This window comes from Eleutherodactylus coqui, chromosome 8 (genome assembly GCF_035609145.1).
Source record: "Eleutherodactylus coqui strain aEleCoq1 chromosome 8, aEleCoq1.hap1, whole genome shotgun sequence".
NCBI classification, from domain to species: Eukaryota; Metazoa; Chordata; class Amphibia; order Anura; family Eleutherodactylidae; genus Eleutherodactylus; species Eleutherodactylus coqui.
Window position 1 is genome coordinate 190,685,488 of NC_089844.1, and position 26,732 is coordinate 190,712,219.

The 26,732-nt window shown below is 42.7% G+C and overlaps 1 protein-coding gene across 1 annotated transcript in view; it reads left to right on the forward strand.

The window, feature by feature from the left end:
* Positions 1-26,732, forward strand: part of DNAH7 (dynein axonemal heavy chain 7) — a 499,785-nt gene that overhangs the window by 75,414 nt on the left and 397,639 nt on the right. The window contains exon 8 of the mRNA XM_066577151.1: positions 25,576-25,701. Coding sequence (XP_066433248.1) covers positions 25,576-25,701 — 126 coding nt within the window. The remainder of the gene's footprint in view (positions 1-25,575; positions 25,702-26,732) is intronic.

Below are 26,732 nucleotides of genomic sequence, written 5' to 3' on the forward strand. Positions count from 1 at the left end.
TTACTAATGACTACAGATCCAGAACTGACAGAGACGACATTACTGATGACTACAGATCCAGAACTAACAGAGACAACATTACTAATGAATACCGATACAGAGGACATTACTAATGACTACAGATCCGAAACTGACAGAGACGACATTACTAATGACTACAGATCCAGAACTGACAGAGGCTACATTACTGATGACTACAGATCCAGAACTGACAGAGACGACATTACTAATGAATACTGATACAGAGGACATTACTAATGACTACAGATCCAGAACTGACAGAGACGACATTACTAATGAATACCGATACAGAGGACATTACTGATGACTACAGATCCAGAACTGACAGAGACAACATTACTAATGAATACCGATACAGAGGACATTACTAATGACTACAGATCCGGAACTGGCAGTGACGACATTACTAATGACTACAGATCCGGAACTGACAGAGACGACATTACTAATGACTACAGATCCAGAACTGAAATAGACAACATTACTAATGAATACAGATCCGGAACTGGCAGAGACGACATTACTAATGACTACAGATCCGGAACTGGCAGAGACGACATTACTAATGACTACAGATCCGGAACTGGCAGAGACGACATTACTAATGACTACAGATCCGGAACTGGCAGAGACAACATTACTAATGAATACCGATACAGAGGACATTACTAATGACTACAGATCAGAAACTGACAGAGACGACATTACTAATGACTACAGATCCAGAACTGAAATAGACGACATTACTAATGAATACAGATCCGGAACTGGCAGAGACAACATTACTAATGACTACAGATCCGGAACGGGCAGAGAAGACATTACTAATGACTACAGATCCGGAACTGGCAGAGACGACATTACTAATGACTACAGATCCGGAACTGGCAGAGACGACATTACTAATGACTACAGATCCGGAACTGGCAGAGACGACATTACTAATGACTACAGATCCGGAACTGGCAGAGACGACATTACTAATGACTACAGATCCGGAACTGAGAGAGACGACATTACTAATGACTACAGATACGGAACTGACAGAGACGACATTATTAATGACTACAGATCCGGAACTGACAGAGACAACATTACTAATGACTACAGAACTAGAAGTGACAGAGATGACATTACTAATGAATACCGATACAGACGGCATTACTAATGACTACAGATCCGGAACTGATACAGACGACATTACTAGTGACTACAGATCCGGAACTGACAGAGACGACATTACTAATGACTACAGATCCGGAACTGACAGAGACGACATTAGTAATGGATACAGATCCGGAACTGACAGAGATGACATTACTAATGACTACAGATCCGAGACTGACAGAGACGACATTACTAATGAATACCGATACAGAGGACATTACTAATGACTACAGATCCGAAACTGACAGAGACGATATTACTAAAGACTACAAAACCGAAACTGACAGAGACGACATTACTAATGACTACAGACCCGAAACTGACAGAGGCGACATTACTAATGACTACAGATCCAGAACTGACAGAGACAACATTACTAATGAATACCGATACAGAGGACATTACTAATGACTACAGATCCGAAACTGACAGAGACGACATTACTAATGACTACAGATCCAGAACTAAAATAGACAACATTACTAATGAATACAGATCCGGAACTGGCAGAGACGACATTACTAATGACTACAGATCCGGAACTGGCAGAGACAACATTACTAATGACTACAGATCCAGAACTGAAATAGACAACATTACTAATGAATACAGATACGGAACTGGCAGAGACGACATTACTAATGACTACAGATCCGGAACTGGCAGAGACGACATTACTAATGACTACAGATCCGGAACTGGCAGAGACGACATTACTAATGGATACAGATCTGGAACTGACAGAGACGACATTACTAATGACTACAGACCCGAAACTGACAGAGACGACATTACTAATGTCTACAGATCCAGAACTGACAGAGACAACATTACTAATGAATACCGATACAGAGGACATTACTAATGAATACAGATCCAGAACTGAAATAGACGACATTACTAATGAATACAGATCCGGAACTCGCAGAGACAACATTACTAATGACTACAGATCCGGAACGGGCAGAGACGACATTACTAATGACTACAGATCCGGAACTGGCAGAGACGACATTACTAATGACTACAGATCCGGAACTGGCAGAGACGACATTACTAATGACTACAGATCTGGAACTGACAGAGATGACATTACTAATGACTACCGATACAGACGGCATTACTAATGACTACAGATCCGGAACTGATACAGACGACATTACTAGTGACTACAGATCCGGAACTGACAGAGACGACATTACTAATGACTACAGATCCGGAACTGACAGAGACGACATTACTAATGACTACAGATCCGGAACTGACAGAGACGACATTAGTAATGGATACAGATCCGGAACTGACAGAGATGACATTACTAATGACTACAGATCCGAGACTGACAGAGACGACATTACTAATGAATACCGATACAGAGAACATTAGTTATTACTACAGATCCGAAACTGACAGAGACGACATTACTAAAGAATACAGAACCGAAACTGACAGAGGCGACATTACTGATGACTACAGATCCAGAACTGACAGAGACGACATTACTAATGAATACCGATACAGAGGACATTACTGATGACTACAGATCCAGAACTGACAGAGACAACATTACTAATGAATACCGATACAAAGGACATTACTAATGACTACAGATCCGAAACTGACAGAGACGACTTTACTAATGACTACAGACCCGAAACTGACAGAGACGACATTACTAATGACTACATATCCAGAACTGAAATAGACGACATTACTAATGAATACAGATCCGGAACTGGCAGAGACGACATTACTAATGACTACAGATCCGGAACTGGCAGAGACGACTTTACTAATGACTACAGATCCGGAATTGGCAGAGACGACATTACTAATGAATACCGATACAGACGGCATTACTAATGACTACAGATCCGGAACTGATACAGACGACATTACTAATGACTACAGATATGGAACTGACAGAGACAACATTACTAGTGACTACAGATCCGGAACTGACAGAGACGACATTACTAATGACTACAGATCCGGAACTGACAGAGACGACATTACTAATGACTACAGATCCGAAACTGACAGAGACGACATTACTAATGGATACTGATCCGGAACTGACAGAGATGACATTACTAATGACTACAGATCCGAAACTGACAGAGACGACATTACTAATGAATACCGATACAGAGGACATTACTAATGACTACAGATCCGAAACTGACAGAGACGACATTACTAATGACTACAGACCCGAAACTGACAGAGACGACATTACTAATGACTACAGATCCAGAACTGACAGAGGCGACATTACTGATGACTACAGATCCAGAACTGACAGAGACAACATTACTAATGAATACCGATACAGAGGACATTACTGATGACTACAGATCCAGAACTGACATAGACAACATTACTAATGAATACTGATACAGAGGACATTACTAATGACTACAGATCCGAAACTGACAGAGACGATATTACCAATGACTACAGATCCAGAATTGAAATAGACAACATTACTAATGGATACAGATCCGGAACTGGCAGAGACAACATTACTAATGAATACCGATACAGAGGACATTACTGATGACTACAGATCCAGAACTGACAGAGACAACATTACTAATGAATACTGATACAGAGGACATTACTAATGACTACAGATCCGAAACTGACAGAGACGACATTACCAATGACTACAGATCCAGAACTGAAATAGACAACATTACTAATGGATACAGATCCGGAACTGGCAGAGACGACATTACTAATGACTACAGATCCGGAACTGAGAGAGACGACATTACTAATGGATACAGATCCGGAACTGGCAGAGACGACAATACTAATGACTACAGATCCGGAACTGAGAGAGACGACATTACTAATGAATACCGATACAGAGGACATTACTAATGACTACAGATCCGAAACTGACAGAGACGACATTACTAATGACTACAGATCCGGAACTGACAGAGACGACATTACTAATGACTACAGACCCGAAACTGGCAGAGACGACATTATTAATGACTACAGATCCGGAACTGACAGAGACGACATTAATAATGGATACAGATCCGGAACTAACAGAGATGACATTACTGATGACTACAGATCTGAAACTGACAGAGACGACATTACTAATGAATACCGATACAGACGACATCACTAATGACTACAGATCCGAAACTGACAGAGACGACATTACTAATGACTACACATCCGGAACTGACAGAGACGACATTACTAATGACTACAGATCCAGAACTGAAATAGACAACATTACTAATGAATACAGATCCGGAACTGGCAGAGACGACATTACTAATGACTACAGATCCGGAACTGACAGAGACGACATTACTGATGACTACAGATCCGGAACTGACAGAGACAACATTACTAATGAATACCGATACAGAGGACATTACTAATGACTACAGATCCGAAACTGACAGAGACGACATTACTAATGACTACAGATCCAGAACTGAAATAGACAACATTACTAATGAATACAGATCCGGAACTGGCAGAGACGACATTACTAATGACTACAGATCCGGAACTGAGAGAGACGACATTACTAATGGATACAGATCCAGAACTGACAGAGACGACATTACTGATGACTAAAGATCCAGAACTGACAGAGACAACATTACTAATGAATACCGATACAGAGGACATTACTAATGACTACAGATCCGAAACTGACAGAGACGACATTACTAATGACTACAGATCCAGAACTGAAATAGACGACATTACTAATGAATACAGATCCGGAACTGGCAGAGACGACATTACTAATGACTACAGATCCAGAACTGGCAGAGACGACATTACTAATGACTACAGATCCGGAACTGGCAGAGACGACATTACTAATGACTACAGATCCAGAACTGGCAGAGACGACATTACTAATGACTACAGATCCGGAACTGACAGAGACGACATTACTAATGACTAGAGATACGGAACTGACAGAGACGACATTATTAATGACTACAGATCCGGAAGTGACAGAGACGACATTACTAATGAATACCGATACAGACGGCATTACTAATGACTACAGATCCGGAACTGATACAGACGACATTACTAATGACTACAGATCCGAAACTGACAGAGACGACATTACTAATGGTTACAGATCCGGAACTGACAGAGATGACATTACTAATGACTACAGATCCGAAACTGACAGAGACGACATTACTAATGACTACAGACCCGAAACTGACAGAGACGACATTACTAATGACTACAGATCCAGAACTGACAGAGGCGACATGACTAATGACTACAGATCCAGAACTGACAGAGACAACATTACTAATGAATACCGATACAGAGGACATTACTGATGACTACAGATCCAGAACTGACAGAGACAACATTACTAATGAATACTGATACAGAGGACATTACTAATGACTACAGATCCGAAACTGACAGAGACAACATTACTAATGAATACTGATACAGAGGACATTACTAATGACTACAGATCCGAAACTGACAGAGACGACATTACCAATGACTGCAGATCCAGAACTGAAATAGACAACATTACTAATGGATACAGATCCGGAACTCGCAGAGACGACATTACTAATGACTACTGATCCGGAACTGAGAGAGACGACATTACTAATGGATACAGATCCGGAACTAACAGAGATGACATTACTAATGACTACAGATCCGAATCTGACAGAGACGACATTACTAATGACTACAGATCCAGAACTGAAATAGACAACATTACTAATGAATACAGATCCGGAACTGGCAGAGACGACATTACTAATGACTACAGATCCGGAACTGACAGAGACGACATTACTGATGACTACAGATCCGGAACTGACAGAGACGACATTACTAATGAATACCGATACAGGCGACATGACTAATGACTACAGATCTGGAACTGATACAGACAACATTACTAATGAATACAGATCCGGAACTGACAGAGACGACATTACTAATGACTACAGATCCAGAACTGACAGAGACGACATTACTAATGACTACAGATCGGGAACGGATACAGACGACATTGCTAATGACTGCAGATCCGTAACTGACACTGTCAACATTACTAATGACTGCAGATCCGGAACGGATGCAGACGACATTACTAATGAATACAGATCCGGAACGGATACAGACAACATTACTAATGAATACATATCCGGAACTGTTACAGGTGAAATCTTTGAGACCATGGTCAATGGAGAGCTAGAAAAACTAGCACAAGAGAAGAAATTAAAGCATCAGAATTTGACCCTTGCAGAAAAAAGGGCTCTGGTGGCCATTGAAAAAGATGAAAGCATAGTCATTAAGCCCTCCGACAAGGGGGGCAATATAGTGATGATGGATCGTGACACGTACCGTGAGATGTGTCTTTCCATCTTGCACGATAAATCCAGCTATGAGACTCTTCCATATGACCCGACAGAAACTTTTTCCAGTGAATTAAGGAACATACTACTCATAGCCAAAGAGGATTCACTAATAGATGACGGAGAATTTCGTTATTTGTACCCGTCCACCCCACAGGTGGCGACATTTTACAGAGTTCCAAAAATCCACAAAGGCCTTAGGCCTCATGTCCACGGGGAAAATTAGGCCCGCTACGGATTCTCCATGGAGAATCCGTAGCGGGTCCCTCCTGCACCGCGGACATGAGCGCTGAAAAGAAGAATAAACTCAACTCTCGCACACCCCGGATCTTCCCTTCTTCGCGGCTTCATCTTCTCTCCGTCGCGGCCGGATCTCCTTTCTTCGGCCCAGTGAATGTGCACGGCACGTCGTAGCGTGCCACGCGCATGTGCCGGGCCGGAGAAAAAAGATCCGGCCGTGACGGAGAGAAGATGAAGCCGCGAAGAAGGGAAGATCCGGAGCAGGTGATTATATTCTGATTTTGGTCTCCCGCGGATCCGGACGGCTTCCATAGGCTTCAATAGAAGCGGGAGACCCGCACGAAAATGGAGCATGGTCCGGATTTTTTCATGCTCCATTTTTTTTTTAAATCACTTTTATTGACCATCCGCAGGTATTTATCTACCTGCGGGTGGTCAATGCATCCCTATGGGATGCGGATCCGCATGCGGGTGATCCGCTGCAGATTCTAAGGCCTCATGTCCACGGGGAAAATAAGAATTAAAATCTGCAGCGTTTTTTCCGCACGCGGATCCGCGCCCCATAGGAATGTATTGACCACCCGCGGGTAGATAAATACCCGCGGATGGTATTTAGGCCTCATGTCCACGGGGAAAATCAGGCCCGCTCCGGATTCTCCATGGAGAATCCGTAGCGGGTCCCTCCTGCCCCGCGGACATGAGGCATAAAAATAAGAATAAACTCACCTCTCGCCTGCTCTGGATCTTCCCTTCGCCGCGGCGTCATCTTCTCTGCGTCGCGGCCAGATCTTCTTTCTTCGGCCCGGCGGATGCGCAGGGCACGTCGGTGACGTGCCCCGCGCATGCGCCGGCCCGAAGAAAAAAGATCTGGCCGCGACGGAGAGGAGATGGAGCCGCGGCGAAGGGAAGAACCGGAGCGGGTGAGTAAATTCCGATTTTTGTCTCCCCGCGGGTGGTCAATGCATCCCTATGGGGTGCGGATCCGCAGGCAGGAGAAGAGTTAAAATCCGCTGCGGATTTTAATTCTTCTTTTGCCCGTGGACATGAGGCCTTAAAAGTGAATTAAAACATTTCTGGAGCATAAAAGACATGCTCTATTTTAGTGTGGCTCACGCGTGCGGGAGCTCATAGGGCACATAGCTCAATTGATCTCCCGCATGAAAAGTAAAAGACAATTACAGTGAATCCGCACTGCATCCGCAGCCCAAATCCACAGCGGATCTGATTTTCCCCGTGGACATGAGGCCTAAATCCTATTTTGCCCGTGGACATGAGGCCTTAGCCTTTAAAAGGTCATCCAATAGTTTCAGGGATCGATAGCCTCACCCAGGGGATCAGTAAGTACTTGGATGTGGTATTAAGACCATTTGTGGAAGCCCTCCCGGCATACATAAAGGACACCACTGATGTACTCAAACGGCTTGATGGTGTAACAGTGACCTCCAACACCAAACTAGCTAGTTTGGATGTGGAGGCACTGTATAGTTCAATACCACATTCTGGAGGATTGAAAGCTGTAGAGTTCTTCTTAAACCAAAGGGGTACACATCTGAGAGAACATAACAACATGTTACTCAGATTTTTATCATTTGTTCTCACGAGAAACTACTTCCTCTTCGAGGGGAAACACTTCCACCAGCTCAGGGGTACAGCGATGGGGAGCCCTTGTGCCCCCACCTATGCCAACCTGTTGGCTGGTGGGAGGAGACATCGGTTTTTATTGAGAAAAATGAAAAATGGACGACATCTGTGTATCTCTGGATCCGGTTCATAGATGACGTATTAAAACTGTGGACCGGTGAAACAGAAGATTTCTATAAATTTGTAGGCCACTTAAACAACAATGATCTAGGCCTATACTTTACAGCAGAAATCGATCCCCAAACTATCACATTCTTGGAGTTACAAATATCAAAACTTGAAGATGGGTCCCTAGAGGCAACAATATTTCGCAAATCCACGGCTACCAATACCCTTCTGCATTGGTATAGTCATCATCCCACATCCCTCAAGCGAGGTATTCCGAAGGGCCAACTCATCCGAACAAGAAGAAATTATTCCGCCGAGGAAGATTTCCTAGTGAAATCTCATGAAATGATCCTGAGGTTCAAAAGCAGAGGATATCCGGAGAAGTGGTAGGAAGAGCTAATGAATTTTCAAAAGGCTCAAAAAGAGAGGAATTCCTGAAAACTAAGCAAACGACCAAAGGAGACGGGAAAATGAGAGTGATAGGGACATATGACGATAGAGCAAAAGAAGTAAGAAACCTCTTGGATAAATATTGGGACATCCTTTGGAGGGACACGGACCTCGTAAAACACCTCCCAGACAAACCTCGGATCACATACAAGCGTGGCAGAAACCCACGAGACCGATTGGTACATAGTCACTTTTCATCACAACAATCAGTAAATACCTGGTTAACATCAGAACGACCAAAGGGCTCATACTGATGTGCTGGATGTAAAGCCTGCAAATTCATGAGTCGTGGAGCGACTTTCACTAGCTCATCAACAGGCAAAGTGTACCAAATAAGGGACTTCATTAATTGTAGGTCGAGCGGAGTAATTTACAAAGCAACATGCCCTTGCCCCCTTGACTATGTTGGAAAGACCAACAATTTCGTAGACGAGTGCTGGGCCACATAGGCAACATTAGTCGAGGGGAGCATACTAGTCTAGCGACACATGTGAGAGAGAAACCTAACAACAACCCTGAAGTATTAAGCTTTCAGGGAATAGAGATAATCAAGGAGAATGGGAGAAGAGGAAACGTGGACCGCAAACTGTTACAAAAGGAAGTCCGGTGGATTTATAGACTCGATTGTTGTACTCCCAAAGGTCTAAACGAGAATCTCTCATTTGCTGGATTTATTTAACTACCATCACCAGGACCAGAATCCAGGAAGAAAATAACATAAAAACAATGATAAATAAGACAGGACAGAATTAGATGTGAAAAAATGATAAAGGTATTATTGTAGACTATTATTCCAAAAATGGATTTAACAACAACACCTACAATATTAATGGTTAATAAGAGGCAATTTCATATCAGGGAATTGGTGAAATAAATAGGCATATAGGAATTGTGACATGCATTATTGCATACCATCATGTCTAAAATGGAATTATTAACCTGGGACATGCAATAACAGTAACCTATGGTAGATAACTCTGTCTAAAATGGAATCAATAATAGTACCTGGGACATGCAATAATAACAACCTATTGTAGTTAACTTTACATAAAGGAAGTGAAATAACTATTGTGATGAGAACCTTCTTATTTATCTATACTCACCTTTATATATATCACTTATATAAATATACTGACATCAGAAGAATCCACTTACCATAATTATCAGTATGGTGGATCATATATAATAGACTGGATACTGGTCCGTTCTTTAGCTGAAAATATGGCAGTTAAAATCCCGGTAAATATCTAATGAGGCTATCAAAGATCAAAAACTAACAGGAGAATGCAAACATCTATATAGACTCAGAATTAGACGCCTTCAAAGTTACGTAACCATCATCCCATCTGGGGTAATTGAAGTCTTCTTCCCGCTAAACTGCAATCACTAGCCTCCCGCAGGGCACTGTTGCCATGGGACTTGGACGCCACCACGTCATCAGACAGCGCTGTTGGATGGCAGCGGATGGCGGCACGGACCCTGGGCGACAGTACGCATGCGCGGGATCGCTGTTCCATCGTGAGATCTCAGTAAGAAGGTGCGACCAGCAGGGAGTGCTCATTGGAGCAACGGAGACGATCCCCCAGCCCAGGGAGGCGTGGACTAGGGTATTTAAGCCCTGAAGAATGGGTAACTGACCATCTATGCTCATTTATACACAGCCGCCAGAGCTGTTCGGACCTGTCTTAGACATATACCATCCTGATGACGCAACACTAACAACTAATGTTGCAGAAACGCGTCGATGGTGACAGGAACTTGAAAAGGGGTTTTATACCTACAAAGGGGAAACAATATTGAAACAAAGAAAACTAGTTTGCTCCTTAAACCCGCTAACAAATAGCCACGCATGACTAAGTACCACATAATAGAGTGGCTATCTATCTGAGACAGCAATATTATTCGAGCAAGACACAGCAGTATCTAGCCATACCAGGACTATCTCAATATATATGTTTCTCTGGTATCTGTCCGAAGTGAATGTACAGATAACCTGATACATATTACGTTCATCAGAGTGTACCACAATATAAAGGGTCTGCACAAATTGGATAATATATGAAAGGAAAAGCATAATTATCATATATTCCAAGCTTAGTGTCTGAACCCGAGTATACTAAAAATATACAAAAGACACAAACTTGGTTATCCCACTGTGACAAAGCATCTATCAATACAGTGGGGGAAGGAATCACATATATAAGTGATCAACTCTGATGAAAAGATGAATTCACAGAGGGGGCAGCTTAAGTCAAACAGCTTAAGTCAAACAAGTGTGTAAAAGCCCTATTCACAGGCGGGACTTAAATTAAAATAATAAATTTTATTAGAATTATTTATTTTTAAAATACAACATACACTGGGCACAACACAAACATAACATTAATCCAAGTTGCGGTCTTGTTGACACAGCTTGGAGTTTTTGACACTCAGCGTGTATTTATGATATTGCTTTCTTGTATAACACTCCACATGGAATCTTACGCTCTCCTTAACTTACCTTTGCTACAACATCCTCACCAACTTAACCCTTTAATAATAGATAAATAAAACATGGACAACCAGGTTGGAACAAAAAGGCTGCGGTCTTTATTGATGGGATTTTATTGACACTTGGGGATCAAATGAAACAAAACCATTAATAATAAATACCGTCTTTAGGACGCGCTAAAACCAACCACAATCCCCAAGTCCCCTTGCCCACCCGCCTAATGCGGGCTACAAATCCCCATCAATCAACCACGACAGCCTACAGGGAGGGTGGGAGGGAAGCTGCTTTACAGCCAAAGATGCCCGGGACCTCTTTGCTGATTACCTAAATGCCCTCTGTTCACTGCCCCCTCCACTCCCGTTATCCAATCACATAGGCTTCCACCACACCACTCCTGCCCAGCAACGGGCAGAGCTTCCCACTCTTTTTAGGCCACCAATCAATGCCCGCTGCCAGCTTTACCTCAAAACAGCCTGGCAACGACACCCCGGCCAATCACAGCAGGAGACCATCACCAACTATTACCTGACCGAATGACCTGAGAGCCAAGTTCATTAACCTTTTAATCACCATAGCAGTATACATTATGGTCCCACATAAACCTATTGTATAACACCAGAACGCTCCCAGATCCCATGCGGATCTCCCTCCTGAGCATCACTCGATCCGTACATGCAATCTTACGCTCTCCTTAACTTACCTTTGCTACAACATCCTCACCAACTTAACCCTTTAATAATAGATAAATAAAACACGGACAACCAGGTTGGAACAAAAAGGCCGCGGTCTTTATTGATGGGATTTTATTAACACTTGGGGATCAAATGAATCAAAACCATTAATAATAAATACCGTCTTTAAGACGCGCTAAAACCAACCACAATCCCCAAGTCCCCTTGCCCACCCGCCTAATGCGGGCTACAAATCCCCAACAGGCCATGTCATAACCAATGACAAGGCCCCCCCCACAGACAGCGCAGCCTTTTCAACCATTTCCTGTAAATCAGCATTAAAAATGTCCAAACCAATGTCTGACAAATGGACTAAATCGTCCCTGAACAGACCGGCAATGAATCCCTCAAGCTCTGTATGCCTAAAAGAAAACCCTGAAAAACTACCTAAAAACCTTGCCATGGCATGATTCACTCTTTTTCGGATCCTCTCAATGTACTTAAACTCCGGCAATGTCCACAACAAACGCGGAATTATTTTTGAAGAAACCAAAACCGAACTAGGGAACCTATCCCTAACCCTCCCCCACCCCAACTTCATTTCCCTTAACAGCGCTAATGTGCTGCCCTTTCCAACATCGTTACCTCCCAAATGAATGATCAGAATATCAGGTACAGGCCAAATAGCTTGCTTTTGAATCAGCTCTGACATCAATGAGCCCCAACGCATACCTCGGCGTCCGGCCCAATAAATAACGAAAAGTTCATTGTTCAGTCCCAAGAGCTCGGAATAACAACGCTCCGCAGCACGCTGCTTAGCCCAGAAAACAAACGAATGGCCAACTATCCAGACAATCGTTCTCATAGGACCTGCAAAGAGAGAAAAATTAAACAGCCATACTGTCCATAATTATCATATATTCCAAGCTTAGTGTCTGAACCCGAGTATACTAAAAATATACAAAAGACATGAACTTGGTTATCCCACTGTGACAAAGCATCTATCAATACAGTGGGGGAAGGAATCACATATATAAGTGATCAACTCTGATGAAAAGATGAATTCACAGAGGGGGCAGCTTAAGTCAAACAAGTGTGTAAAAGCCCTATTCACAGACGTGACTTAAAGGGGTTGTCCCGCGCCGAAACGGGTTGTTTTTTTTTTCAATAGCCCCCCCGTTCGGCGCGAGACAAACCCGATGCAGGGGTTTAAAAAAAAACAACTGATAGTACTTACCCGAATCCCCACGCTCCGGTGACTTCTTACTTACCTTGCGAAGATGGCCGCCGGGATCTGCACCCACGGTGGACCGCAGGTCTTCTCCCATGGTGCACCGTGGGCTCTGTGCGTTCCATTGCCGATTCCAGCCTCCTGATTGGCTGGAATCGGCACACGTGACGGGGCGGAGCTACGAGGAGCAGCTCTCCGGCACGAGCGGCCCCATTCAGAAGGGAGAAGACCGGACTGCGCAAGCGCGTCTAATCGGGCGATTAGACGCTGAAATTAGACGGCACCATGGAGACGGGGACGCTAGCAACGGAGCAGGTAAGTGAATAACTTCTGTATGGCTCATAATTAATGCACGATGTACATTACAAAGTGCATTAATATGGCCATACAGAAGTGTATAAGCCCACTTGCTTTCGCGGGACAACCCCTTTAAATTAAAATAATAAATTTTATTAGAATTATTTATTTTAAAAATACAACATACACTGGGCACAACACAAACATAACATTAATCCAAGTTGCGGTCTTATTGGCACAGCTTGGAGTTTTTGACACTCAGCGTGTATTTATGATATTGCTTTCTTGTATAACACTCCACAGGGGGGTTGCTTCAGATGAGAGACTTTCGGAAGCATGAATAGTTTACAACATGCCGGAGAATGATACTCCCAGTAATGCCTCTGATTCGCTGATGATTTATCCTGTCTATGATAAATTCAGAACAGGAATATCATACCAAATCTGGAGTGTTATTTCTCAGGTATAAAGAGACAGTGCTCCACCTGAACTTTTCAGTACTTATGATTGTACTTCAAATACGGTAAACCGGAACAATAGTGTCCAGCTTAAGACGATGCGCCTGCTAATTAGTACTTCTACTCAATTAGTACTTCTACTCTACGCGTTTCACCACTGTGTGAACGTGGATCCTCAGGAGACTCAGTACTTAAGACTTAGATATAGAGATGATAGTATACAGATTGAGTATCACTCTAAAAGAGAGAAATCCCAAATGGGAAGTAAGCTCTCAGCATTCGTACAGATGACAGAGTTAGTCAGTAGCATAGATGAATGTACTCTGGATGTCTGACCCTCATTTTTTTTTTTGTCTATCTCTTGAATATATCCAGTGTATAGGTCAACTAGGCTTTTTCTGTGGGGGAGGGGAGCACGTTAGGCGCATAGTTCAAGGGTCTGGAATTGGTTTGATGTCCCAATAGCAGAATTAAGTCAGTTGAGATCGGGTAAGGACATAAGTGTAGTCTTTAACCCAAGATCAATTGTTCCAATGCACCGAGGTGCAGTGTTTAGTTAGGAACGGACTGACTTATCAGAGATTTGAGCTTGCTCTCCTATTGCTCAATAAAGGAGTTTCGATTAGCAAAAAGTTTTTTCGTCTCTTTTTATCTCTCCCCTTTTTTCCTTTCTTTTCCCTCTATGCGTAGATTAAATCAGTGCACCCCTAAGAACCTCCATAGAGAATTGATAGCTCAGAAGGAAAGAGCATGACAGAATATAGTTCCCATCGTCTTGATGGTAGGCTAGGGAGTGAGGGCCGCCAGGTAAAGGGCTGCTTATATATCGTTTGGCCACGCCTCCTGATGGGTTGGCCCTTTTAATTAACCAATCGTGTTCCTTAGAGTCGGAAACAATAGCCATGTGGGGCAGACAGCATTATAGGGCCGGATCTAAACATGCAGATCAGATCCGAGTCCTATTACCTCTGCATGTGTGAGGTAAGACTGCCAGACTCTCACCTCCCGATGAGTAAATGCAGATCTCGATTGAATATAGAGTCCCGTATCCCTACCGGAGAGAGGCGCGTCAGGCAGGCGTTTCAGCCGGTCTGACGTCATCACGCTGTGCGTCCGACACGTGGTGCGTCTGACGTCACCGCGTCATGTGTCGTCAGGTTCCCCGATGTGCGGCATGCATTCAGCACTTCAGGGCCGTTATGACATATCCAGGGGCGGATGCCATAAGTCCGGGGGTGTGTCCTTGATGAACTGTGGATGGAGGGACGTTAATGATGGATAGGGGGGGGGTGTAATTTGAACACCAATGACTGCGGGGGGCGTGGCAAGGTCGTCATCTCCAAGAGCTGAAAGCGCTGGACGACGTTATAAAGTATTCAAAAGCATAACGCTTTGCTGATTAGTTCATAAAGGTGATACCCTAATAGGTTCTCTTTAGATTGTTAGTCCAGGGTGTTTGATGATGTACCTATATTGGATTTAAGTATTTAGCCATCATTAAATGTGGGGTACATTTCTAGTTTGAAATCTAGTATCAATAAGTTGAAATACTATGGTCACATTGGACGTATAGTTTACCTGTCCTTCAGTGGGACCAAGTCCTGTACCTGATTGATGATATTAGTAACAATGGCCAATACATAAGTATAGGTATATGAGTATCTTTGATGTCTCTAGATGATTATTAAAATGAGAAGTGATTTAAACATCAGATCATCAGTTTCACGCAAAACACTGTAAATTCTAGTGGCCCCTAGAGAAAGCAGTTGAATGACAGTTGTTCATTTAAACCTGTTGGTTGAAGGGTTTCACAGCGGAATATCCACCCAGCTTCTTTTTGTAGAAGCAGGGTGTCCATGTCCCCTCTTCTCCCATCAGATCTTATAATTTCCATCCCTTGGAATTCCAAACAGTTTGGATTGCCGCCATGTTGTTGGCAAACATGGGTGGCTACTGAGGTGCTTTCATTTCTTTCGACATTGCCAATATGTGCAAGGATTCTGCGGCGGAATTGTTGGCGGGTCTTGCCTATATATTGCTTCTGACACACAGGTGATAAGGTAGATCACGTTCATAGATAAACAGTTTATGAAATCTCGTGTTGCATATTCTTTCCCTGTACAGTTGGACTTGAAGGTACTCCCTTTTTTAATAAACTTACACGCCTTACAGTTAGAGCATGCAAAAGTCCCATTTGGGACAGATTGAGATAACCAATCACTCTGTGGTTTTGGAGGTTTGAGAAAGCTTTTAACCAAATGGTCCCTAATGTTCCGGCCGCGTCGGTATGTAACTTTCGGATGGGGAGGAATGTAGGTTCGTACATCTTTGTCATTCTGGAGAATGTCCCAGTAGGATCTCAATATCTCGAGGATCTTCTGTTGCCCAGTATCGTATGTTCCTACAATGCGCATTTCTGTTGTATCGTCACGTTTTTTTGGAATGAGTAACTCATCTCTTCTACAGGCACGTGCGTGTTGTTCAGCTTGATCAAGGATTTGAGCTGAATAGCCTCTTTTTTGAAACCTTTCTTGTAATTTTTGGCATTCGATATTGAAGGTGTTCTCTTCTGTGCAATTTCTTCTTATTCTTAGAAATTGCCCTTTGGGGATGCCTTTTCTGAGTGGTTGGGGATGAAAGCTATTCCAGGAGAGTAGGCTATTTGTTGCCGTTTTTTTCCGATACAGATTAGAAGAAATTCTTCCATCCGGTTGAATTTCAATGCTTATGTCTAGAAATGTCATCGACGATTTATTAATGTCAGCTGTGAATTTGAGATTCAGATCATTGATATTAAGCCAGGTCACAAATTCTTGGAACTGAGGTTCAGTGCCTGTCCAAAGGATCAAGATGTCGTCAATGTATCGGATCCATGTCAGGATGTTTTTTGACTGATCCAGATTTTCGGTGGAGAATACACATTTCTCTTCCCACCAGCCCAGGAGCAAATTTGCGTAAGTAGGGGCACATGACGTCCCCATCACGGTGCCCCTGAGCTGGTGGAAGAATTTCCTGTTAAACAGGAAATAGTTGTGTGATAAGATGAAATCCAAGAGTTGTAGGATGAATTCATTCTGTGCCTGATAGAAGGTTCCCCTTTGGGACAAGAAATACGCAATAGCTCGTAATCCTACTTCATGAGGGATCGAGCTGTAAAGAGCCTCGACGTCAAGGCTCGCCAGCCACGTATTTGGGCTTACTGAGATCCCTTCGAGTTGGCGTAGGACGTCCATTGTGTCCTGTGCAAATGATGGTAGGGCTGAGACAAATGGTCTCAGCACTCGATCCAAATAGATACTAGAGTTTTGGGTAAGATTGTTAATGCCGGACACAATTGGACGTCCTTTTAAGGGACTGATGCCCTTATGTATTTTAGGTAGGGCATAAAAGGTTGCTATTCTAGGGGTCGTTGTGGTCATAAATTTGAATTCAGACTCGCTAATACATTTTGACTCTTTCGCAGCACACAAGATCTTGTTTAGTGCTGTTTGGAAGATAGTTGTTGGGTCTTCCCTAAGTATAGCGTATGTAGTTTTATCGTTGAGGAGGTCCATGCACATCTGGATGTAATTGCTTTTGTCCAATAGGACCACATTACCCCCTTTGTCAGATGGTTTAATAACGAGGTTCTCATTGTTTTCAAGAGTTCTTAAGGCTGATTTCTCTAGTCTTGTCATATTTGGAGCTTTCACATATCTTGGCTGGATTTTCTTCAAATCTTTTAGAACGAGTTTTTCAAAAAGATCCAATTCTGGACAATTGATAACCGGTGGGTTAGATTTGTTTCTTAATTTACAGTCGGTAAACGCTACGGGCAATGCAGTCTCATCTTCCAGATTTTGGAGGTCCCTTATTGCTGGGATGTCAGAGATGGCTAAACCCAGTTCGTCTGCCAATTTCTGATCCTGTATGGAAAAATACTTCCCATTTGGGATTTCTCTCTTTTAGAGTGATAGTCAATCTGTATACTATCATCTCTATATCTAAGTCTTAAGTACTGAGTCTCCTGAGGATCCACGTACACACAGTGGTGAAACGCGTAGAGTAGAAGTACTAATTGAGTAGAAGTACTAATTAGCAGGAGCACCGTCTTAAGCTGGACACTATTGTTCCGGTTTACCGTATTTGAAGTACAATCATAAGTACTGAACAGTTCAGGTGGAGCACTGTCTCTTTATACTTGAGAAATAACACTCCAGATTTGGTATGATATTCCTGTTCTGAATTTATCATAGACAGGATAAATCATCAGCAAATCAGAGGCATTACTGGGAGTATCATTCTCCGGCATGTTGTAAACTATTCATGCTTCCGAAAGTCTCTCATCTGAAGCAACCCCCCTGTGGAGTGTTATACAAGAAAGCAATATGATAAATACACGTTGAGTGTCAAAAACTCCAAGCTGTGCCAACAAGACCGCAACTTGGATTAATGTTATGTTTGCGTTGTGCCCAGTGTATGTTGTATTTTTTAAATAAATAATTCTAATAAAATTTATTATTTTAATTTAAGTCACGTCTGTGAATAGGGCTTTTACACACTTGTTTGACTTAAGCTGCCCCCTCTGTGAATTCATTATTTGAATACTAATGGCAGGTTTCCTCTCGCGAAACATTAGTACAACGGAATGGTTATCTGAAGCAAACACTGTTTTTTTCTGAAGAGGGCTATACCCCAAACTTAAGTAACATCTCGATTCAGACGGTTTTCAAAGAATTAACGAAAGTATATAGGGAATACGTGAGATGTTGGTGGGAAATACAAGGGCTATCCAAAAGTCATGCTTCCAAAAGTCTCTCATCTGAAGCAACCCCCCTGTGGAGTGTTATACAAGAAAGCAATATCATAAATACACGCTGAGTGTCAAAAACTCCAAGCTGTGCCAACAAGACCGCAACTTGGATTAATGTTATGTTTGTGTTGTGCCAAGTGTATGTTGTATTTTTTAAATAAATAATTCTAATAAAATTTATTATTTTAATTTAAGTCACAACTCTGATGAAAAGAAAGTAATAATGTTAAAGGGACTGTATCTCAGATAATAATCATCAAAAGGAGACAGTAAAGGATAACACAGGGGAAACATCAATATCGGTTTATGTAACCCATAAGAGAGATTAAAGACATAAATTATATCACGCAAAAATTTTATTAAGTATTTATTTGAATAAAAGTTATGTTTTAACAATTAGTGGTTCCCTTCGGTAACAGAGATATTATTTATTTTTGAAAAGGGAGCTTTTCTGCGACCGTGATTATTATGTATTCATTAGAAATGTCGTCTATATCGGTTCCGGATCTGTAGTCATTAGTAATGTCGTCTCTGTCAGTTCCGGATCTGTATCCATTAGTAATGTCGTCTCTGTCAGTTCCGGGTCTGTATCCATTAGTAATGTCGTCTGTATCAGTTCCGGATCTGTAGTCATTAGTAATGTCATCTGTATTAGTTCCGGATCTGTAGTCATTAGTAATGTCGTCTGTATTAGTTCCGGATCTGTATTCATTAGTAATGTCGTCTATATCGGTTCCGGATCTGTAGTCATTAGTAATGTCGTCTCTGCCAGTTCCGGATCTGTAGTCATTAGTAATGTCGTCTGTATTAGTTCCAGATCTGTATTCATTAGTAATGTCGTCTGTATCAGTTCCGGATCTGTATTCATTAGTGATGTCATCTGGATCAGATCCGGATCTGTATTCATTAGTAATGTCGGCTCTGTAAGTTCCGGATCTGTATCTATTAGTAATATCGGCTCTGTCAGTTCCGGATCTGTAGTCATTAGTAATGTCGGCTCTGTCAGTTCCGGATCTGTATTTATTAGTAATGTCGTCTGTATCAGTTCCGGATCTGTAGTCATTAGTAATGTCGTCTATTTTAGTTCCGGATCTGTGTTCATTAGCAATGTCGTCTATTTTAGTTCCGGATCTGTAGTCATTAGTAATGTCGGCTGTAACAGTTCCGGATCTGTATTCATTAGTAATGTCGTCTGTAACAGTTCCGGATCTGTAGTCATTAGTAATGTCATCTGTATCAGTTCCGGATCTGTATTCATTAGTAATGCTGTCTGCATCAGTTCCGGATCTGTATTCATTAGTAATGTCGTCTATATTGTTTCCGGATCTGTAGTCATTAGTAATGTCGTCTGTAACAGTTCCGGATCTGTATTCATTAGTAATGTCGTCTGTATCAGTTCCGGATCTGTATTTATTAGTAATGTCGTCTGTATCAGTTCCAGATCTGTAGTCATTAGTAATGTCGTCTCTGTCAGTTCCCGATCTGTATTCATTAGTAATGCTGTCTGCATCCGTTCCGGATCTGTATTCATTAGTAATGTCGTCTATATTGTTTCGGGATCTGTATTTATTAGTAATGTCGTCTGTATCAGTTACGGATCTGTATTCATTAGTAATGGCGTCTGTAACCGTTCCGGATCTGTATTCATTAGTAATGGCGTCTGTAACAGTTCCGGATCTATAGTCATTAGTAATGTCGTCTGTATCAGTTCCGGATCTGTAGTCATTAGTAATGTTGTCTATATTGTTTCGGAATCTGTATTTATTAGTAATGTCGTCTGTAACAGTTCCGGATCTGTATTCATTAGTAATGGCGTCTGTAACAGTTCCAGATCGGTAGTCATTAGTATTGGCGTCTGTAACAGTTCCAGATCTGTAGTCATTAGTAATGGCGCCTGTAACAGTTCTGGATCTGTATTCATTAGTAATGTTGCCTGTATCGGTTCTGGATCTGTATTCATTAGTGATGTCGTGTGTATCCGTTCCGGATCTGTAGTCATTAGTAATGTTGTCTGTAACAGTTCCATATCTGTAGTCATTAGTGATGTCGGCTGTAACAGTTCCGGGTCTGTATTCATTAGTAATGTCGCCTGTAACTGTTCCGGATCTGTATTCATTAGTAATGTTGTCTATTTTAGTTCCGGATCTGTATTCATTAGTAATATCGTCTATATTATTTCTGGATCTGTATTTATTAGTAATGTCGGCTGTAACCGTTCCGGACCTGCAGTCATTAGTGATGTCATCTGTATTCATTATGGATTTGAAACTAATACAGGCAACATTACTAATGAATACAGATCCGAAACTGAAATAGACGACATTACTAATGACTACAGATCTGGAACTCTTACAGCCCACATTACTAATGAATACAGATCCGAAACTGTTACAGCCGTCATCACTAATGACTAGAGATCCGGAACTGTTACAGCCCACATTACTAATGACTACAGATCCGGAACTGACACAGCCCACATTACTAATGACTACAGATCCGGAACTGATGCAGACGACATCATTAATGACTACAGATCCGGAACTGATATAGACGACATTACTAATGAATACAGATCCGGAACTGTTACAGACGACATTACTAATGAATACAGATCTGGAACTAAAATAGACAACATTACTAATGAATACAGATCCGGAACTGGCAGATACGACATTACTAATGACTACAGATCCGGAAACAATATAGACAACATTACTAATGAATACAGATCCGGAACTGATACAGACGACATTACTAATGACTACAGATCCGGAATCGATACAGACGACATCACTAATGACTACAGATCCGGAACTGTTACAGCCGACATTCCTAATGACTACAGATCCGGAACTGTTACAGCCGACATTCCTAATGACTACAGATCCGGAACTGTTACAGACAACATTACTAATGAATACGTATCCGGAAACAATATAGACAACATTACTAATGAATACAGATCTGGAACCGATACAGACGACATTAATAATGAATACAGATCCGAAACTGTTACAGCTGACATTCCTAATGACTACAGATCCGGAACTGATCCAGATGACATCACTAATGACTACAGATCTGGAACTGATACAGACGACATTACTAATGACTACAGATCCGGAACTGTTACAGACAACATTACTAATGAATACAGATCCGGAATCGATACAAACGACATCACTAATGACTACAGATCCGGAACTGTTACAGACAACATTACTAATGAATACATATCCAGAAACAATATAGACAACATTACTAATGAATACAGATCTGGAACTGTTAGAGCCCACATTCCTAATGATTACAGATCCGGAACTGATCCAGATGACATCACTAATGACTACAGATCCGGAACTGATACAGACGACATTACTAATGACTACAGATCCGGAACTGTTACAGACGACATTACTAATGACTACAGATCCGGAACTGTTACAGACAACATTACTAATGAATACGTATCCGGAAACAATATAGACAACATTACTAATGAATACAGATCTGGAACCGATACAGACGACATTACTAATGAATACAGATCCGAAACTGTTACAGCCGACATTCCTAATGACTACAGATCCGGAACTGGCAGAGACGACATTACTAATGACTACAGATCCGGAACTGGCAGAGACGACATTACTAATGACTACAGATACGGAACTGACAGAGACGACATTATTAATGACTACAGATCCGGAACTGACAGAGACGACATTATTAATGACTACAGATCCAGAACTGACAGAGATGACATTACTAATGAATACCGATACAGACGGCATTACTAATGACTACAGATCCGGAACTGATACAGACGACATTGCTAGTGACTACAGATCCAGAACTGATACAGACGGCATTACTAATGACTACAGATCCGGAACTGTTATATCAAGCTTGAACCTTCTGTTGGGGCTATATGGGCAGACAGGCTTATGTTTATGGGATGTCTCTTAAGGAAGTACATCTACTGCTTGTATCCAAGCTAGAGGCGGTATAACATGGTACTAGAGCCTCCATGCCCACCCGTATCACATCTTGTATCCAAGCTAGAGGCGGTACAACAGGGTACTAGAGCCTCCATACAAGGGGGTCAATTTTTCACAATAAATGCTACTTTTGCTCTGATATTGTAATCACTTATATCAGTGTTTCCCAACCTTTTCAGCCTTGGGGCAGCCCTGGGAACATTTTTTTACTGTTCAGCACCCATACCAAAAGGGGGTTTGGTTAGGGGTGTGGCTTATTACGACATATGATTTTTATCTCCATCGTTATAAAAAGGACAGGGTTGTTTAAAAAAAACTCACAGGGAAGAGCGCTGGGTGGGCTATTGATATATATTATATTTAAAATTAACATGTGGTGGAATTAAATCCCGCCCCTCATGTCAGCGTCCACACGGGTTTTGTGCAGATTGTTTCAATACCGAGTGGATGATTTTCAAAATCTCATCCACTTTTCTACTACAGCTACTATAAATTCCGCAACTAATCCACCCCATGTAGTAATAGTGCCCTCCACCCCCACTATGTTGCTGGCCCCAGTAGTAATAGCGACACCCTATATTGCTGGCCCCAGTAGTAATAACGACCCCTTGTATTCTTGGCCCCAGTAGTAATAGCGACCCCTATTGCGGCCCCAGTAGTAGTAATAACAATATTAACCCCCCCTCCAGTAATAACATTAATCCTCCCCCCCAGTAATAACATTAACCCCTAACCCATATACTTACCTCCTCCATGCAGTCCTGCGCTCACTGTGTCCCGGCCGCCGGCTCTGTCACTGCGTCCCCACCTCGGTGCACTCCTCACTTTGTCCCGGGCGCTGGCTCTGTCCCGCCGCTAACAGCTACGTTCTCCACTCGGTGTGCTCCTCACTGTGTCCCAGCCGCTGGCTTTGCCCTGTCCCTGAATGCTGCGTCCCCCGCTTTGGTGCGCTCTGTAGGACCATTCTCCGGGTGCTGCTGTGTTACCTGACTGACTGCCACGTGAGGACCTCGCTGCAGCGCTTTGCTGCCCACGGCCGATGAGGGAGATCTCCGTGCCGGATGGCACTTGGGAGGTGAGATGCCTCCAGCCAATCAGAAGCGGGGGGGCATGACCCACTGTCAATACTGCTGCATTATGTTGCCACCCCTAACTCCTGATGGCGACATAATACAACAGTACCAATGACGTGATTTCCAGCCAGAGAGCCGCGGGGTATTATTGTATCTTGACGCAACTGAAAGCTAAGGATTTGACAGGGCTTGAATGGAGGAACTCCCCTGTCACACTCCTAGCTCCTGATTGGCTGACTTCAGTAAGGTCCCAGCACCAGTGTGTGTAGAGATTTTTGCCACGGCTGCAAGGTTAGGGTTCTTTTTGATGTGAGGCGTACATTATTAGCTGTAACTACTTCCAAGTGACATCGCTACCATGGAAGCATTATTAGCTAATATTTTAGGCCTAACATGAAAATGAACCCTAACCTGCCTGTTCTTGGTTGAATGTATACAGATGCTGCCATTCCCCTTCCATGTTCCCTGGGCTACCGGTAGGCGCCACCTACGCTCACTGTCTGACCTAGGTCCTCAGGAGGAATCCCCCTGCAGTGAGAGAGTGCCTCTACTCTTTCGCTGTTTCTGGTGTGCTGGCACCGCTGCCGATGAGTCTGCTGCCGCCACTGCCGCTCCTAGGCTTGCCGCTGCAGTTCGGGCTCCCCCGCCTCTGGATCTCCTAGCTCCGGCTGTCACTGGATCTGCTGCCGCTGCCTCTGGATGCTGTGGACGTCCTGCTGCCTCCGGCGCTCCAAGGCCACTGTCGTCCCCTGCTGCTGGCTCTCGATCCTGGTGCTCTCCTGCCACTGCCGGCGCTAGCAGACTTCACGCTGTAGGACACGCTTAGTGCCCTGCCAGGACCTGCACAGGACCCAGCTCTCCAACCAATCAGGTGCAGGGGGCATGTGACCGGCCTGTCAGTCTTGTCTCCACCAGTAGTACCGGTGAAGGCAAGATACAATAATACCGAGCCCCGGCGCCCCGGTGGGGAATCACCGACTTATATCAACGTTATAATCACGCAGAGAAAGCTTCGTCCCAACAACTTCAAGGCGAGGGATTGGTTGATTTTTTGACAGTGTCTACCCCCTGTATCCCTGAAAAAACATTAGTACAATATGTACGTACATATTTCAGCGCTTTTAGTAAATCTACATAAATCCTATCAGTCCACTTTCACCACCTAAATAAAGTACAACATGTGACAAAAACACTATCCTGATTACTTGGATTTACTGTGTAAAACTTCTGCAGAGTGATTGTCTGTTTAAGTGACAAATGCCAGAGATCCAAAATCAGGCCTGATCATTGAGGCTGAAGGGGTTAAACCTCCTTCACAAGAGTCGCTTGCCTTTATGTAAGGATGAGCGTCCCGGCTCGAAGGCGCGTCTACTGACCCCAACTCCAGCATTAGAAGTGTCTCCACTGCTTTGTGCTCCGGCCAATAGACCTGCCGCTGCTCAGGGACTCTCGTCATGGAGGAAATGCAACCAACTATAATAAACTCATGTGGAACCCGCCTAACGCAACTTGTAATACTGTTTATGTTCTAGACTGGAAGTCGTGCCAAAACCCTGGAAGAAGTCATTTCTGGCAAATTGCAACTTCATCAAGGAGAATTTGAACACCATAAACCCAACAATGGCCGCTGTTTTAGATTTATGGCATTCGTCATTCAGGTAAGTCACAGCACAGGCTTCACTCAGGCGCTCCTTCCTTTTATGTGGCATACATTGAAAAGATTGATATTTTGGCCAAAACTGCAGCGAGTGAACAGAGTCACCCCACTATAGTGTATGCTTATCTTCTATACTGTCGTTCTACCTTATATGTTACATTAGGACCTGGGCAGCATCACTGCATCAGCCGCAGCGCATGTGATCCGCAGGCCAGGGCTTATTCAATAAACAACATGTATCTACCATAACGTAGATATACACATATATACAATACAAACATAAACACACACCCAATATATGCATAAAAATAGAACAAAGGTGATTTCATATATGATTAATACACATTAAACGGGCAGCCGCACTCGTGAAGAACCGGCAACGTATCATTGGACGCTATAATGCTAGAAATGCCTCATTACAAAAGGTATATGCCACAAATTATAAATGCACTAGCTTACCCGTTGCGCGTTGCTGCGAAGACAGACAGACATACATTCGTTTTTATATATCTAGTGTAGTAATGCATAAAGGAAAAACAGACAGACATACATTCATTTTTATATATATATAGATGACATCAGGAAGTGAGAGAATTAGATTCCGTACGTAAAATTTGGACACATTCTTTGGTGCTTAGAATTGAATAATCGAGTTGGGACCCATTAGCTTTTCCTATTTATGACATAATCCATGGTCGTGCCAAATTTCAAGTTTCTATGACATTGGGAAGTGAGAAAATTAGATTCCGTACGTAAAATTTGGACGCTAATTCTTTGGTGCTTAGAATTGAATAATCGAGTTGGGACCCTTGAACTTTTCCTATTTATGACATAATCAATGCTCGTGCCAAATTTCAAGTTTCTATGACATTGGGAAGTGAGAAAATTAGATTCCGTACGTAAAATTTGGACGCTAATTCTTTGGCGCTTAGAATTGAATAATCGAGTTGGGACCCATTAGCTTTTCCTATTTATGACATAATCAATGCTCGTGCCAAATTTCAAGTTTCTATGACATTGGGAAGTGTAAAA